Here is a 19070-nt window from a genome sequence, read left to right on the forward strand (position 1 = left end):
CAACCGCAGTATAATCCTCCCTGGTGATGGCCCCTCCCTTCGATTGGGTGTGCGCCTCCCTTTTAGCTAGGAGACATTCCCAGATGCTTTTGGTGAGCCATGGGGGCTTTTGCACCCTCCTGCCCCCTTTGATCCATGTTGGGATTACCTCCCTTTGGGCTTGGAGGATTATCTCCTTAAGGAGTGACCACTCTTCTTGGACACCTGGCTCCGCTCTCCTCCGGGAACTCAGTGCCTCCCCGACTGTTCTCCTTAGCTCATTGAAGCCCGCCCTCCTGAAATTTAGGGCTGCTGCCTTGCTGTAGGCCTTTGCCACCTTGCACTGGATGGTGAATTCCAGCAGGCGATGATCGCTGTCGCCCAGGTGGTTGAACACCTGCAGCCCCCTCACCAGGTCATTTACAATTTTGTGTTGGTGTTTTTTATGAGAATGATTTTATATCCCCATTGAATATTTTAATTGCATCATGTAGGCAGTTAGGTGTCCCTTTTTCATTATGGTCATATGATTAGATTTCTTAGTCTTTAAGTTTAACAGAAAGCTCAATCACTGGATTCCTGTACAGGCACAAAATACAGCTTCCTTTGCTTTCTACGTTGTACAATATTTGTGCAGTAATGCTTTCTATGAATTGCCTTAAGCCATATCTGATTTACAAGATTAGTGGTTCTTCTGCTCTGTTTCACATTGAAAAGCAATTTAAAACTATTACTGCACAAAAGAGATTTTATTGTATTACTCCTGACATTGCAATTCTATAAGTCACCAACAGTATGCCGAAAGTTACTCTGTTGTTTAAGACTTTCAGAAATAGATAGCATTTGTAGCACAAATCAGTTATGGGTAAATTGGGAAGCTTTTTTGACAACTAAGACCTAAACTGTTGCCTATTGAGTTCTTAATTTTTAAGCTTGGTAATTAAACAACTATCTTACCTAGATACATAGCAATATTGTGACATTTGTTTTAATCTTTGTCACACCAAATTTACCAAATTTAAGTTGGATATTTTCCAGAGAAATGCAGGGATTTACGACCATGGCATTAATTTACTTTTGTCTTACTTAAATAGGCCATACTTGTATTTTTTTTCCCCCTTTATTGGTTTCACATTTTGTCTCATGTTAACTTTTCCCATTTTCTTTTTTTCTTTTTGGACTGGTCATCTCTACTTTATCATATGTTCTTACTAATACTGAGGTTTGTTTTTTTTTTTTGTTTAGGGTTTTTAAAGTTAGAACAGGTTTTTCTGTTTTTCCCCTGCTACATCTTTGCTATTTTGTTTTGATTATTCCCTTAGTTGCTGCCTTTTTCTCTTATGTGCTGCCTTGTATGTGTTCCCTGACTCTTCAGGAATAAATGGATTTGGTTTGCTGGTCATAGTTTCAATAATAGATGTCTTCCTAAAAAATCAGTAGGATTTATGCACCTAAGTAAATACTTTTTTAAATGTCCTGCACACTTGATGAGACAAACTGTAAAATAAAATGAAGAGACAAAATAATTAATTCTTCCAATATAAAATGTTAGCCTTAGAAATATTTTGAATGAAAGATGATTTACAAAAGAGAGAAGTGTTCCTGTGTTCTTCAAAATTCATAATGATATTCTGACTTTCTAGGTGCTCTTCCCAAATATTAGATCTTGTCTCCAGAAATTGGACAGTAGTATTATGACTAAGTGCTTACAGTGAATTTTCTGAAGGTGTTTGAACGTGAAGTGTTTTGTCTGAAACCGCCCAGATTTCATGGACCTTTTTGCTTTGTCTGAAGCAAGTGTGGTACTTCCAGGGGTAGGAACCTAATGGTAGATCTGCCAGCTTTTTTTATCATGGAAATCGTAGAGAAGTAGGGCTGGAAAGGAGTCATCTAGTCCAGCCCTAGGGTTTGATTTAGTTTAGCTTACTTCCCAACCTCATTTTCCCCTTCCCTTCTGTCCTTTCACCCGCTTTAGCCAGGTGATTTCTTTCTTTCTAGCTGATGTCATAAAGGAGTGCCTCTGCAGGAAAAAAGCTTGTACAAAGTTTATGCTCTGATCCTTAAGAGGAACGAAGGATTGCACTTCATCTTGGACTTAAAGAAGCTCAGCACTCATTTACAAACTGATGTTCAAGATTGCTGCATTAGCTGTCATTAGAGGTGCACCGATATATTGGTCCAATATTGGATCAGTACTGATATAAAGAAAATTGTTTATACTGGCCTGATGGGGCCAATAATTTGGCCAATAAATGCCCATGCGGTGCTCAGCTGTAGTGTAGCGTGGAGCAGAGCTGGCAATGTGGAGAGCTGCCTCCAGCTGGTAAGTCGGGGTAGGGCTGGGAGCAGAGCTGTGGTGAAATTTGGGGTGGCTGCAGACTCCTCCCAATGCTGTTGGAGCCCGCTCAGGCCCCACGCAGCGCTGGCTTTGGCTCCACCCCACAGATGCAGCCCACCCCACGCCATGCACATCTGGGGGTGCATGCTCCTGCCTGCCCTCCCGGGGTGCAAGCAGCAATGGGAGCTGCCCCCACCTGACAAGCTGTGCCACCGTCCTGCCCCTCTTTCCCCCCCCCGCTGGGCAGCAACTATCCCTGCCCCCTCCTTCACTGCGGGGGGCATGGATCTGCACCTCCCTGCCGCTTCCGTCCACCTTCCCCTTCCACCACAATGGACTTACCACCTGGAGGCAGCTGAATTGGAAATCGGATCAGTATCAGCTATCAGTATTGGCCCCCAAAATCTCTACCGGTACACCCCTAGCCATCATTGTACCATCTTTTTAGGAGAGGGACTACTTCGTATCACTTAACCTTAAGGCTGCATATTTTTATATAACAATCTGACCTTCCCATAGGAAATACTTATGGTTTGTAGTGAGTCAGGACCATTACTTGTACAATGGTATTTTGTTCAGCCTCTTGATAGCCATTAACAAGAGTACCTCAGTAATGACTATGTATCTTGGACAACAAGGGGTAGGAAAATATCCCCACTTAAGCAGTGTACATATATTCAGACAATCCCAGGAAAATTCCCCTGGGTTTTTTTCCTGGTTAAAAAAACAAAAAAACTCAAAGAACTTACCTAGACCCTTTGAGCTGTTGAAGAGCAGAGTTTGCAGTGCTGATGCTGGATAGCCAGGGGGTGCCCTGTGCACACATCTCAGTGGCTCTCCAGACTCCCTCATTCAACCTGTGTTCTGCTTCCTGCCTGGCTAAAGCAGTGGAATCCAGTGAACCCAGGTTTATCAAGGGGTGCCAAACTTACCTGGGCACCAGGCCAGATCTAGACCACTGGGCTCCTTGTGGCCCAGATGCATCCTGGAACTTGAGGAATGTTACTGTGGCCACTACGGTGGCAGTGGCAAGGGGTCCAGAGGCAGTGGTGGGCCCAGGGGAGCAAGTCAGGGGGCAGCAGTGGCAAACCACCCCAGCGGGGCCAAGTGGTCCTGGATTTGGGAGCAAGTCATGCCTCCCAACTCTTAGTGCCCTCTGGTAGCCTCATGGGCTGGATAAAGAAGCTGAACAGGCCAGATCTGATCTGTGGGCCACATGTTTGACACCTCTGTCCTTAAGGAATAGTTCAGATCTCTTCAAGGTCAAGCATCACGACTACAGTAGTCTGGGCCTTATGATTGCCTGTACTTTTATTCCCCTTAGGTGTTTGCAGTCAAGAAGCTTACTCTGGGGAGGCACTCAGAGATGGGAGACAATTACTGTATTGGTTTGATCCACTGTGATTTGGTAGATGCCTTAATCCAATGTGTACAAAGGGCTGCCCTTTCTCTCTCAGTTTTTAAAGGAAAACTCCCTGTTGGGATGAGGAGCTCACATCAGAGACCTAAAAGCACAGCATGTCTGGTTGTTTTAGGAACTGAAGCGCCATGGGACTGTGTTAGAGAAATGAAGTCTTGTAACAGGCAAACTGTTTCCTTACAGAGGTGGGATGATTTTGTACAAGCGTATCTGATAAGAAACATTGTCATGATGCCATCTGTCATAATGTGCGCATGATGGCTTAGTATGCAATGCAGGAAAGCTTGACATTCTCTTTTATATTGTCCTGAGCTGTTGCATGAAGCTCATGTGTTGGTCAAGTTGTTTTCTATAAATTACTTTGTCACTTCTTTATGACTCTTTCAGAGATTCATTCTTTAGTCTTATATACTGAAATCATGTCACATCAACATTTGTAGGCAGCGTGCCTGACCAGCCTGCTTTCCTTCTATGATGAGGTGATTAGCTCTGTGGATTGGGTGGTATCTTAATTTCGGCAAGGCTTTTCACACTGTTTCCCTTGTCGTTCTTATTAATTAACTAAGGAAATGCAGTCTAGGTGAAAGAAAGGTGGATATGCCCTGGATTGTCAGCTGCACCTTTGAGAGAGAATCCAGAACGTTCCCATGGCTTTCAAGAGTGTCCTTCAGCCCTGAGCCCCTCTCTGCCATCTGTTGCTTGACCACTGAAAACAGACTGAGATTTCCCAAGGGGACAACTCCTTGGCCTACTGTGCCTCAGCTTTATCAGCTTTGTCTTGCCAGCTCTTAGCAGAGGAGATTTTGCCATCTTAAGACTCGCACGCATCTGGCATGTGCTCAGAAACGAGCTCTCCTCCAAAGAAGAGGCCAGCCTTTTCGGTCAAATACTCTGAAGTCACACTTCATATGGATGGTAAATTATACGACAGCTTCTGTAACTGTATGTTGCAGACAGGGGTAAGAGGTATAATTTGGTTTTACCCCTCCATCTTCTATTTCCGAGCCAGTCAGAGTTTTTGCTACAGTTAGCGTGCGTTGCTCAGCTAAGACCTGGGGGACTAAAGAATCCAACGCCTCAGAAACTAGACGCCATTTTTCTGTTCAGAAAAAACTACTCGCTTAAGTACGATGTCTTATCTTGTCATTTATGTTGCTCTCTTTGGATCTTATATGATGAATATGTGCTTTCTAAATGTCTTGCTTCCAGTGGACATCTGATGGGAATCACACTTGTCAAATTAATGCTTACATCCTTTTAGCCTAAATCAGTATCAGAGAGAGAATTTTAGTCCTTCGCTGATTTTTCTCTAACTGTGAGAAATGTCTGTCTTTGAATAGTTTGTTTGCAGGTGTCATTCTTGTTAGAGACTTTCTAAAACATAAATTTGCCATTGTCTGTAAGGGCTGTGCACATGTGTCTTGGACCATGGACCAAGTCCTCAAGGGTCAGTCTGGCCAGTCGTTAAGTACAGCTATTTTGGATGTGAATCCTTAATCGTTACTCTTTCTCGGCAATATAAAAATACCATAGCTCATACAAATGAGAGAATGACTTGCATTTTATCTTTAACTATCCATAGACCATATAGCAAATCCAACTCTGGTTCACATTAGTATACACAGGCATTACCCCTGTATCAGCAGACCTGACTCATGGCACCACATAAGTGTGGTACTTCACTAACCACCCAACTACTGTGGGTTCCTGACAGTAGACACCTAATTGGATCATCATGCCCAATGTCTGGTCAGGAGGAGGTATCAAGAAAAGTTTCCCCTAGGGTCAGTCCTTGATTTAGTATTTTTTATTATCTTCTCTAATGATTTGCAGGATGGAATTGAATGCACACTTAACATCAGAAGGCACCTGTTGGGTAGAATTTCATCTGGTGGGTAGGATTAAGATACAGAATTATCTTGATAAGTTGACTAGAAAATGACTGGCTAGGTTACAATACTGCAGAAAAGGACCTCGGGTTTATAGTAGCCCAGAAGCTGAATATGAGCCAAGAGTGCTCTTGTTGCAAAAAAAAAAAAAAAAAAAAAAGACCAATAGCATACTGTATTTAATAGAAGCATCACTTGAAAACCAAGGAAACTGATTCTTCTTCTCTATTTGGCACTGGTGAGCCTCCAGCTAGGCGAATCTGAACAATTTTGGGCCTCTCACTTCAGAAAGATGTCAGCAATTAAGAATCCAGCAGAGTACAACAAACATGATTATAGAGCAGGGGTTGGCAATGTTTTTGGCCACTGTGCCAAAAACACTGCAAGTCAACCCACAGCTCAACTTGGCATGCCAGGGACAGATGGCAGAGGAGCCGTGAGGGGCCTGATCCTTGTTGCTTGCAGCAAAGTGCAGGTGCACCTCCAAGCAGATAGAGGTCCGCTGCCCCAGACCCTCCCCGCCATCCGCCCAGAGACGGGCTTGCTGCTGCCATGGAGCCTGTCCAGGGGTCTGGAGCCTGGTGCAGCTATTTCCAGCCTCCCGGTTGCCTGCCACAGCCAGCCTGGGCCCTGCTTGTCAGAGAGCATGGGCTGCTTGTGGCCTCCTAGCCACCTGCTACAAGCATCCCAGGTTCTGTGGCCAGCAGCAGCTGCCCAGAGCCTAGGTTGACTGTGGTGCACTGAGCAAAATGGCCTCATTTACCATGCTCTGGCATGCATGCCAGGGGGTTGCTGACCCCTGGATTAGAGGCCTGGGAAACTTGGTTTACAAGGAAAGGCTTGAAAGATGTGGGATTATTAAATCTGGAGCAGAGAGGACTGAGTGGGATGCAGATAAGGCTTCAAATACCTGCAAGTTGGTTTTAAAGAGAAAGCCAATGTTTCTTTTTTATTTATCCTTTTAGGAATAACACCTCTCTTAATATGTTTCCCATCCAAAACATGTCTTTGCCCTCAACTGCCTCCCCTCACCACTAAAACAAAACTTGTCACAAAAATTAACATCTTTTAAAAAGTAGTCCTCTAATATGGAATTAAAAATCCAGTAACCACTATTTTTGTCTGTTAGTATGGTGTCACTGTAGGGCAGAGGTAAAGGTTGTTTCATTCTATTCATTATAATTTCTTCACCGTCATATGTTTTGTACTTCTAAGTGTAACCTGAATTCCAAATTTCTTTGAGGAATATTACTTGATTTTTTTTTTTTCCCCCAGAGGGAGAAGAGGCATAGTTACAAGAAGTTTCATACTTTCGTAGTTGTTAGGGGCTGGAAGGAACCTTGCAGATCATCGGGTCCAGCCCCCTTGCACGTTGGCAGGAAAGACTGTTGGGATCAAATGATCCCAACAAGATCGGTATTAAGACGTTTTTTGAAGGTTGCCAGGGTGGATGACTACCACTTCTGGGGGGAGCCTGTTCCAAACCCTTGCCTTGTGGTTACATGGTTATACATTTTCTTTTTAGTTGTTGCTCAATGGACTTGAAGATATCGCTTTGTTCTTTTTCACTGTGGAGAAAGAAGAAAATTGGGACATCCTCAGTAGTTTAATTTAGAGAGGATCTGTTTGCTAATCTGCTTCCTAAAAACCATAGTCTAACCAAGACAATTAGTCTAGATTCATTTGACAAGAGTTGTAAAAACTTGTTAGGATACAGCTAAATGTATTTTTAAAGTATTTTCTTCACACATAGACTTTCCTTTATTATGTTTTAACTAAAAATGCAATAGTAACTTAGCATATTTCACTGTTCCTCCTAGAATCCCTTGAATGCCTGTTAGACTTGTGGCTGTTGGCTGTGTACCTGCAAGTGTTTTTTCTGTAATAAGGAATATTCTGATCTTGATCAAATTGGGAGTTTGGCCCATCCCACAGTGGGCAGAAATCCTAATTAATAAATGTTATTTGTACTTGATTAACCCCAATTCCAGAAAAAAAAACAGTGCTAACAAGATTTGGCCCGGCGATTGTATGGTGCTTCAAACCATACTAAGTCATTGTTTATCCAAGCAAATGTACTTTGGTAAAGATATATTCTTGCACTGACTGGCATTGTTTAGCTGGAAGCTAGTTTTCAGGAAAAATGTTTAAATTGAGTTTCTGTATTGTATGACCTCTTACTAAACTGTTGATTGTTGTGTCATGTCAAAGAAAAAATACTATTTAAAATCTTGTCATGTTCTGTTTGCTTTTCTCTCTCAGAAATTGAAATGTTTATTCAGAATTGGTTATTAACTCAGGACTGTCTGACTTTGTGGCTGGAAGGTGCATGATGCACAGGCTCCATCCCCACTCCCATGGGCTATGCCAGGGGCACCTCACCTCCTCCTTCTCCCTGGCTGTGCTAGCAGCGTGCAAACCCCTTAGTCTCCCCCATCACAGGGCAGTAGGAAAGTTTAATGCCAGATCTGTGTTTTAAGCACTCACAGGTTACCAGTATGACAGCTGTGAAATAATTGGAGGTGGGTTTAGGGCATAGGTGTCAAAAATAAAATTCATGGGCCAGATCTGGCCTGTTGGTTTTGGAAGAGCCCCACGTGTCACATGCACAAGCCCCAAGCCTGCATGTGGCACGTGGAGCCTATTTGGTGCACATGGCTTGCAGCATACCGGGCTGAGCCCAGTGCTGCAGTTACTGCACATGGCACGGGGGGCCACTCCAGGGCCCACATGCAGCACCCACATTGGACTGGCCCTGTGCACTGTTGGACCCACAGACCATGTGCCTGCGGCAGAGCCAGCACAGGGCTGGTCCAGCGCAGTCATCTTATGCAGCATGTGGCCCATGTGGGCTCAGCACTAAAGTCCAGGATTGGGGTCAGTGTATGTATAGATCCACACTTTATGCACTGGACTGGTCTTATGCATTGGCTCTGGTGTGTGAGACTGGTCTGTGGAACCAGTCCAGCCCACAGCCCAGCCCCATGACCCTCAGATGGTGTTGACACTGGATAGGGCAGGGCAATTTGCTGTGTTAGTGTGAAGTTAGCAGAAGGCAGGGCAAAGTGGTATCATAAGTTCCAGACAGACTTTCCACTTAAGACATGATTAACTGGTTAATCATGTTTTAAGTATTGACCTGGCCACATGTTCAGTCAATCAATGGTGTGATAAAAACTAGGCATAAGTCACAAAATTACTGCATAAAATAAATGTAGTAACTTTGTGGCTGGTTCCTACTATGCTTTTAATTGGTTGTGTGGCCAGTGCCCCACCTCTAGAGAAAGCAGGAACCTTTCAAGACTGCAGTGTGCTCCAGAGGCTGGGGGTCCTGGTCAGTTGGCTTCCAGCCAGAGTAGTGCATCATGCCCAGGCATATAGCAAGCTTTGTTCCCAGTTGGGAAGGACATGGTACAGTTCCCAGACTTGGGGCTGATCTGCTGATGGGGCTCCCAGCCACAGAAGTGCATGGTATGCTCCCCCAGCTGGGAGTCAAGCTTGCTACCTGCTGGTGCAGGGGGAACCCAGGATAAAGCTTCCCCTGAGCCAGCAATATGGTGCAATGGGATCTGGTATAGGAGCTCACAATTGCACTCACTTCCTTTTGGCATGGCAGGAAACACAGTTGTTGGGGTCTATCATCAGATCCCATCCTGCCTTTTATTGTAATGTCTGTTAGCATGTTGGGCAGGTATGCCACAAATTAGCCCTGCATCCTACTTAAGTGCTACCCTGATCTCCTTTCCATGTCCAATCTGCTGCTCTGCCTTGTGCTTCCTTTTCTGTGCTCTCTGCCTCATCTGTTGCTTTTTTCTGCTTCCTGTCCTGTCTGCCACCATGTTGCTTGTCCCCTCTTTGATCCTGACTTCTGCCACGTGCAGAGGCTGCCCAGGCAACTTGATATGCATGCTGCAAGTTGACTACCTCTGTCATAAACAGATTGACAGAGGAATAAACTTTTATAAGCAACAACTTGCTTTGTCAAATAGAGATGTTAGAGGTGAAATTCTTATTGGAGTTGTTCATCTGTGTAATAATATAGTAAAATTAAGTTATCTTCAGTATTCTGGTACTTCTAAAATCTCAGTGGTTCTCATCCAAAGTATGTGCTTCCTCTGAAGCTCTTACTCTGTTTAAAGTATCATTTGAATGTGACACTATTCAGTTTTTTGGAACAAGACTGAAGTTTAATCCCAACACATGTTCCTAAAGGCATGATTTGTATCAGAGTTGTCCCTTTTTAGGAATCACCAGGGAAATTTTACATCAGATATGCACTTATCATTGCAAAACGTTTTACACCTTAGTCTTCTGGTCATTTAACATTGACTTTTAGTAAGATACTGTCACAGAGCAACTGATTTCCAATTTCTAGACCTGCAAAATTTCAATTAATAGTTTGCACCAGTGGTTCTTACCCTTTTTAGACTCAGGGTGCCCCTTGGAAAATGCAGACTCTTAGGGCTTTCTTACACATGCTTTGAGGCAGGGAGCTTTAATTAGAGTGTCTCTGAGAGCCACTGTAATTAAAATGCCTGCAGTGTCTTGTGTATCAGTGTCCCCACACTTTAAACTGGCAGTGGGGGTGCTTTAATTAAAGCTTGTCAAACAAGCACGCCTGCTGCCATTTTGAAGCATGGGGATGCTGATGCATGTGGAAGCTGGTTGGAGTGCTTCAGCAGGCTTGATTAATTGAATCTGCTGCAACATGCTGTAATTGCATCATGTGGGAGCAGCCTCCAGGCTTGTGCATGAGCACCCTTAGCTTTCAACTCTTTTTTGACTACAGGAACAATTCCTCTGTTGCAAAGAGCTCAACAAAAACCACAGCAGGTCGGAATGCTTCTGGCACTAGGGATTCCTTTTTGAATTTTCTGGCTTTATCTTTTCCATCATCTGTAGGTGATTGCACATGTAACAGTACTACTATTGAATGGCAGCCTTAAAAAATGTTTCATGACACCCTGATTGAGTATCACAGTATACACTGGAAGAAGTGCTTCAGTTTGTAAGCTTTCTCATCACATTGGGTCTGGCTCTTCATTAAAATACATGAATACACATGTTGTAGATTTACCATATTTTCTTGATTCGAAGAGGAGGAATAGAAACTGTTTAGAACAGAGTAACAAGTAAAAATGCTGTACTTGCAGCCAGTGCTAGGTCCTTCTGGCTGTCCATGGCAAGGGAATTGGCATGGTGCCAGGGAACAGCAGGGTCCAGCACAGCATAGGAATCCATTCCTGGCTCCATATTGATTCTTTGTTTGTGTTTATTTGTGTTTTACATTAAATTGAACAGAATCTGGCTTGGAATCTTGCTGTTCTTTAGGCATGCCATGCAAATTAAGATTAATATGCAAGCATGCAAATCTGTTGTGTTCTGTCCCCATCCTGTTCCCCCCCCCCCCCCCGAAAGAATCAAGCAGAAAAGGCTGACCTAAAAATTAAATCTAAAAAGTCAGTCATTTTTGGAAAAGATTTAACTTGACCAGTCCTTTAAAAACCACTATTGTGTGCCTTGCAACTAATACAACAGTGCAGCTTGATACCCATCTGCGTTAGCCAACCGTAGCGGTATGTTTTATGCAGTTATGGTACTAAAATTGTGGATGTGCATTTGTTATTCAAATGAAAAAGTTTAGTCAAATGTTTCAGGATTAAGAATGTAGTCATTTTGCATTTACTTTTGCACAAAGCTATGATGTGTTGGAGTTGAAGATATGGGAAAGGATGTAACTATGTGCTCATTTCAAGTAATTACTTAGCTGCCTTTGGTTTGAATTATTAACAATGTTTAAAAATTTGCTTTGTAGTTTAGCAACACTATACAGCATTTGTTAGATTGGCTCTGCAAAAAATATTGTTTATTTGCCAACAGTTCCAGTATTGTACATTTAATCATTCAGTTTCTCTGAGGTTAGGCTGTTACAGAAATAAGGTAACTTTCAGTGAAGTGGAGCTTCCAATATTCACATTAACTTCAGTGGAAGTTGCAGGGTGCTCAGTATTTTGGATACTAGAATAACATTTAGATGTGGAAGTGTTTAGAAATTTGGCTTTAGGCATCCCTGTTTGAAATTCTTGGCTTGTAACTAATGTAAGCCTTATTGTGAAAACAGAATGTTTATTTATGTTTTGGTTTTGGTTGTTGAATTATGAGATATTTAATGGTTTGTTTCCGCGACCACTTTTCTTTCTAGGTGTAACAGATGGCTTAAAAATAACTCCAACTGACCAGCCTATGATTGAAAAAGCTCAAGGAGAGAAAGTTACATTGCCATGTATGTTCACACTCTCACAAGAAGATGAAGGCCCATTAGATATCGAATGGGTTTTAATACCAATAGATAATCAAAAGAATGAACAAACTGTGAGTACACAGAGCTTTTCAAATGCAATTTAACTTCTAGTTTGAAAAAAACTTCATAAATTAAATCCTTCCTTCTACATCAAACCTTTTTTTGAATTTCAAGATGGGAAACGTGATCTTGTTTAAGAATCAGCAGTTATAAAATTGGTGATTTGTATTTACTTTTCATAATAAAAATATGAGTATGAGTTTCAAAATATGAGGATAAGTACTTGCTTACTATGGACTAGTAGTTTTAAAAATTAAACAGTTCTGGGATGAATAAAGTTTATTTTCCATATTTTGTTGACAGGAGATAGTCCCCTCCTAAATGAAACAAATCCTCATTTGCCACAAAAATAAATAAATAAATACCTTTTGGTTTTATGACATGCTAATCTCCTTAGAACCTATCCTTTGAAGGGATGAATATTAGATGAAGCCCTTTGGAGGCTTCTGACTTTCCCTACCTTCCCGACCTCCCCACTCTGGGGCTGAAACTGGAGAGGGAACAGGCGGAGTGTCTGAGCAGGCAAACCACATGACCATCCGAGCTGGAATGGGGGCTTAAAAGGGGCTGCAGGTCCCCCTGGCATAATCAGTGCTCAAGGACACACTTTGGCATGGACAAAGATAATGGTAGGAGGGAGGGTAATGGCGGGTGTTTGACGATCTCCTATTTTTTTCTCTTTTTTCAATTGAATTATGTGCTGCCTTGGGAGGGGGAAGCTGACTAGGTTTTGTAGACAGCTGTGACACTTCTGAGGGGGGCAAAGACAGAGGGAAGTCCTTAGAGGGAGGTCTCCCCAGAGTAGGTAGGAATGGAAGGGAAAAGAGGTAGGAAGAATTTCTATTTTCTTTTTACCAAGTTATTGAATGTAGGTTGGGAAGGTGGGTTGGGAGGATGTTCTCCTTAAGAGGCAGGAGAGCAGCAGTGGCACACACTGTTTTTTTGCGTGGGTGGGGGGCAGTTAAGTGTTGTACTGCCTTCTTATTTTAATATCTTCTTCTTTGACTTACTTTCTCTTACTGTAAGCCTTCATGAACCTTCTGGGGGAAGGGTGAGGAAAAAGGTAATAAATAAATAAATATGGAGATTTGTAGCGCACAAATAGTGTGATGTTTTTCTCTCAAAACTAGAAGATATTAGCCAATCTTGGTTCATCAGTGAGATGTGTGGCTCTAGAAATGGAGATGTTTCATTTCACACCAAAAAAATTGTCATGTGGGTTTTTTCTGCATGTTTTTTTTGGGCTGAGTTTATTTAAAACCATGAAAAAAGTAACGGCTGGCCAGTTTTTGAAGAAATAAATTGAGATTATTTTCCAATATTTGATCTGCAGATCTGCTTGAAGATTTGTTTGTTTTTTTTTTCTTCCTTTTAGATAATTATGTACACTGTAGACAGGGTCTATAGTAACTACTATGAAGGCATGCATGGACGAATGCAGTTTTCCAATCCTGATCCAAAATCTGGTGATGCCTCCTTAGATATTCTAAATCTAAAGTCAACAGACACTGGCACATACCAGTGTAAAGTAAAGAAGGCTCCTGGAGTTCAGAGCCAAAAAATACAATTGACGGTGCTTGGTAAGACATCTTTCTTCATCCCTTTCTTCCCTCCCCACACCCTCCTCAAAAAAAACGCCCCCATATAATATTGGTTGGTTTATATTTTATATACAACTTCTTCTGTTTTGAGTTGAAAAACTAGTTTTGATAGCGCAAAAAATTCAGCTAAATAATTTATCAAAAATTTCATTCTTGAACACAGTTCCTGACTTGATTCTTATATTAATTAAATATAATTTTATCTATTAGTAAAGCCAGCAAGAACTAAGTGCTACGTTGAAGGATCACAGGAAATTGGAAATGACCTGACCCTAAAATGTGCAGCACAGGAAGGCTCCCCGCTCTTGTCCTACAGCTGGAGAAAACTTGTTGGCACTGGCACAGAACAACTTCCAGCTACATCTTTACTGAGTATTCTTTATCTTTTCTATTTTTTATTTTAGTAATATATTTAAGATGGGTAGTGGTTTTGCATTCATGACTTATTCATGGTTTGAACATGAAGCACTAAATATTTCTTGCCAGTTTTAACATAAGACAGGCAAAGTCTTGACACTTGCATATGAATTAGATGAAAGAAGCCAACAGACATTCTATTTTAGTTTACTGGTAAATTATAGTGAAATAGAAGTAACTATTATAAAACTAGTCATTATGTAGTCTGTACTTCATATTAAAATGAACTCCTAGAAATATAACAGTATCCCTGAAAGCTCATTGTAAATTCCAGGCTAAAAGTACCTAGACATTATTAAAAATGTGAGTACCTATGGTGAACGAAGAAGTTTGGAGATGGTGAATTAGGGGAGGACTAATGTAGTAGTGTTTGATTGCAAGCAAGTTTGGGGAATGCTTAAACTATTGGCTTACTAAATCAAAATAGAACATTAAAATTTGAAGTAACGGACTCAAATTGACCGTATCTGAAACTTGTATTATCAGATGTTAAATTCTTTTACTGTTGCTTCATCTTGCTTAAAAGAAGGCTGACACTTTAAGGCAGAATTGCTGGCCAAAAGGGAGAGCAATATCTATTGTAAACATCCTTGAAATATTTCATTGTATATTATGTGGCTATAAAAATAATTATAAACTAAGTAATTCATTCTTACTTTTGTTGCTACCCCTTTTAACATTTGAAAAGGAATCAGTAGGTTACAGAGGCATCCTCACAGTTGCTTCTGCTTTCATGTGCGCATCTACACGTGCTTTACTGTGCAGTTGACTAATTAGTTCTGCAGTAAAGCATCACTGTCTATACGTATGCCGATATGATGGCACAGTAAATTAACCGCCAGAAGATAGTAGTGCCCCTGATAGTACTATCTTTTGGCAGAGTCACTGTGGACGGTGACTGGGACTGCAGTAGTATGAGTCAGGGTAGAGAAGCCCTGGGCTGGCAGCAGGCTTTGGGGGTCAGTCCTATGCTTCTGTAGTTTTGGCACACTCGTACCCAGTTAGCCCCACCATGTGGAGCCTGGGGCTGACCCCCTGGGGCTGCTCCACCAGCTCAAACTGCTGTGGTCCTGGGTGCATGAGAAGATGCTGTGCCTGGGAGCCACTGACTTGGGTGCAAACTGTGCCAGAGTTTATTGAACTGAATTAATAGCTTGTGTAGATGCACCCAATATGTCTTAAATTGTTTCCTTATAACTGAAGCTTCGACAGGAGTGCTGCCACTCAGATAGCCACTAGCTTGATGCTTAGGGTTTTCTCTAAGGAAATGGAGAGAATTTGGGTTTCTTAGATTATGGGTCAGTGCTATAACCATCTGAACTATTGGGTAAGGAGAAGGCTCTCTGGCCTGATTTTTTTTTTTTTTTTAAGTAGCTCTTTTTTCTGAGTGAGAGAGATGTGTAGGCACCTGCCTTTAGCAGGTTTCCAACTTGTAAATCTGTGAAAGGAGGCCATTTATTTATTCAACTAAAAATAAGTCACTTGATCTCAATTTTTGGCTCCAGAGCTTCTTTAGGTCTAGCCATTAGACTCTCTAGGGCATGATGACGTGAATACAAAACTCGCTGTCGGGCAAATTGGTCACCCCAACAAATCCAGAGAGTATGCATAACTGAATAGTCAATATATAGCTGTTGAAGAGTGTCTACTTTTCATGCAGTTGCACAAGGCAATTTACTCTGAACTAACTGGATAAGAAACAATAGCAAATAAAACCCTCAAATCTACTTTTACTAGGCTTTACTGATACCCAGGTAAAGATTTTATGAACTGGATCAGGGGTTCATTAGCATAACATAAGTAAGGTAGATAAGTTTTTTAAATAATTTCATATATGCTTTGGGTTAACTCCTGTGAGAATATTGGCTAATTACAATAGAAGAAAAATGCTAATCCAAATTTCTCCTTCAATGTTGTAGATAAAAACACAGGAGAACTTTCTGTGAAAAATGCCTCTCAGGATAACTCTGGTACATACAGTTGCATTGTTTCCAACAGAGTTGGCACAGACGAATGTTTTCTTGTGCTGAATGTTACCCCTCGTAAGTATTTTCTTGTGAAATATTTGACTACACATACTTGTTTATTAAAGAACTAGCATAACTCTGTTATATGATTTGAAGGGGGGAGAGAAGATATACACAGTTGAACAGATAGTTGCCATTCACTTGAGCATGGAACATTCTTTGAGCTCGAGAAAGGAGGTCAGTGGTTTTTACGTGGCTTTCCATACAAATAAAGAATTATTCAAATTTAAAATTACAATTTAATTGAAACACATTTGTATTATTCAGTAGTTCTGTGGCATAGGAAACCATGAATGTTCTTACTTTTATTTAAAGGTAGGAGAAGAGATTTATCTGTTCATTTGACCCTTTGAAGGCCAGTACCATAGTCGTTTCTTTTTCTCTGTTCTAGCTGTAAATGTAGGTGGCATAATTGCAGGAGCAATTATAGGAACATTGCTGGGGCTCTGCTTACTGGCTTTTTTCATATCGTATGCCTGTAAGAAGCACAAAGAGAAGAAATATGAAAAAGAAGTGCATCATGATATTAGGTAATGACTCATGGTCTTAAGCCTCTGAGTGGTAATCTCTGAAAATTAAAAAGTAATTTCTGTCCTTTCATTAATAATATGCTCGTTATGGGAGCTGAACATTTTTCATTGATTTGAGTTGGTTCATTAACTCAGTGTAACAGCTACTTCCAAAACCATATATTTTTAATGTAGTATGAATGTAATTGTTTGTCCATACACTATTCTGTAATATTCCAAAATATTTTGTTTGGTTGAACAGAGATTCCTAGTGTGACAAATATGCTTTTAAGTAAAAAGTTGAGTGCTATATTTATTGGGATTTTTGCTGGAATAGAAAAAGCCAACTAGAGAAACTTCACAGAACATGTCAAAACACCAATGCAGTCCTGGTTAATCAACTTCTCTTTGCAATTTTATTTTTCAGAGAAGATGTTCCCCCTCCAAAGAGTCGGACTTCAACAGCCCGCAGCTATGTAGGCAGCAATCGTTCTTCTCTGGGTTCAATGTCTCCTTCCAATATGGATGGATATACCAAGACTCCATATAGCCAAGTTCCAAGTGAAGACTTTGAACGTACCCCTGAACAAAATTCAAACTTTGCATCGCCAAAGGTAGCTGCACCTAATCTTAGTAGAATGGGAGCTGTCCCTGTGATGATTCCAGCACAAAGTAAAGATGGCTCCATCGTATAGAATAGGGTTAAGTTTTAGTCCTTTTTATTCATTATAAGTATTAACGAAACCTATCTTGTTCTACTTACATTTAAAAAGCACAAAAATTTCCAGGTAGAAAATGAGTAAGCTAATTTGAATCTTCCCTTTTAATTTCAAAGGTAGTCACAAACCTTCCTTTTAAATTTCAAACATAAGGGGCTTGTCTACACATGCATTTATGATGGCTTAAATTTATGTGCAGTAAGCAGGAATAGGCTGGCATCAACACGTGCAGGCGTTAAAACCCATTAACGCTGTGTGTGGACTGACTCAGGACTGAAGTTTGGTCCTGAGTCAGTCCACACACAGAGCATTATTACACAGTAAGGTGTCTACACATGAGTTACTGCACAGTAACTAATAGGGCATAAATTTTGATACCTGTGTCACGCAGGTATCAAATTTATGCTCAAATCAGTGCAAGTCATCATATTTACTGTGCAGTTTGGGCATGCATGTATAAACACATGCTCGTACTACATGGTAATTTTGGTTACTGTGAAGTAAATGCACACGTGTAGATGCGCCCACAGTATATTAACAAAGCATTGATGTTCCCAACTAGATACCAGCACTGACCATAATTAAATTTAAGTTAGGGTGCTGAAGAAATATTGTTAGGCTAATGTGTGATTCTGAGTAGAAAAAAAATGCAGTGCATTTTTCTTTTTTACAAGTGATAAGACATTCCAGCTGTACAGCAGAGGTTTGTTATCATTTTAGAGACTTTACTGTGTTTGGAGTGACTGAAATGTTTTAACTCCTTTGGGCCACTCTTCTATGAAATCTACAATGACCGAAATATGAAATAAATATTTTACAAAAAGTCTGTGAAAATCTTTTAACTTGATTTGGAGCATTTTCTGAAGTGCTGAAACTTAATTCAGGGGCAGACAGTTGCAATGAACTGAAGCAATAAACTGATACACTTGATTTCATTAGTTCCAACAAGTAAAATTTATAACAGAAGACATAGCATGTTTTTTGAGATCCTACGTTTAGTAAAGGAACAAGAACTTACAGTCATGCCAAGAAACTTAAACCTCATTTGCTGGCATTAAAAAAGGCACTATAAATGTGTTACAGAACCTAACCTTTCAAAACTTCGGGTCAGCTATTCCTGTCCCTTGTATCAAGGTATATCCCACAGGCCAGCTCTGTGTGGAACTGTTCTATCCTGCTTGGCTACCAGCAGGCCACTTGAAGTGGGGGAGGCATAGTCTGTCACAGAATCCAGGGCTCTTAGGCTCCAGTAGATGTGATCAGTGGCAGGAGGGATGATACAGCCCTAGTCACCCTTCAGCTGCTTTGCCTGTCACTAGTGCCATGGCTCCACTTGTTCGTCCACTAGCCCCATGCTGGACCTGCTATATACCCTGCGCTGGAGCTAGAGCTGCCACCACAGCACAGAGCACATGGCTCCAACCTAGAATGGTGTCAGTGGTGGCAGCTCTGGCATGGGGCATGTGGCCAGAGCTAGAGCTGCATCCTGTGCCCCATGTTGGAGCTAGAGATGCCACTGTCATGTGGCATTCGGTAGGAACGAGCTGCTATCATATGCCCAAGGCTAAATCTAGCCTGCAAAGAGCGCAGTGGGCTAGATCCATTCCAGGGCACAAGGTGAGGTTGGCACTCCTGCCTTAAGGAATGGGCACAGGTCTATTTACAGCAGAGGTTCTCAACCTGCAGCCCAGTCAGCATATTGCTGCCGCCCATAGATTCATAGATTCATAGATGCCAGGGTCGGAAGGGACCTCAATAGATCATCGAGTCCGACCCCCTGCATAAGCAGGAAAGAGTGCTGGGCCTACAT

At 41.5% G+C, this 19070-nt stretch overlaps 1 protein-coding gene across 2 annotated transcripts in view; it reads left to right on the forward strand.

Annotated features, from left to right (window-relative positions):
• The window catches only part of CXADR (coxsackie virus and adenovirus receptor), a 64659-nt gene that overhangs the window by 26505 nt on the left and 19084 nt on the right, over nucleotides 1-19070 (forward strand). Inside the window, exons 2-7 of one of the 2 annotated variants that reach the window (XM_019528758.1) lie at nucleotides 11829-11998; nucleotides 13363-13567; nucleotides 13799-13960; nucleotides 15925-16047; nucleotides 16424-16562; nucleotides 16969-17155. In XM_019528758.1, coding sequence (XP_019384303.1) covers nucleotides 11829-11998; nucleotides 13363-13567; nucleotides 13799-13960; nucleotides 15925-16047; nucleotides 16424-16562; nucleotides 16969-17155 — 986 coding nt within the window. Of the gene's footprint in view, nucleotides 1-11828; nucleotides 11999-13362; nucleotides 13568-13798; nucleotides 13961-15924; nucleotides 16048-16423; nucleotides 16563-16968; nucleotides 17528-19070 lie in introns of those variants that run through there. The other variant, XM_019528757.1, reaches the window with a different exon arrangement.

The sequence above is a fragment of the Crocodylus porosus genome, unplaced genomic scaffold (assembly GCF_001723895.1).
Source record: "Crocodylus porosus isolate Cpor-Errol unplaced genomic scaffold, CroPor_comp1, whole genome shotgun sequence".
In the NCBI taxonomy this organism is placed as follows: Eukaryota; Metazoa; Chordata; order Crocodylia; family Crocodylidae; genus Crocodylus; species Crocodylus porosus.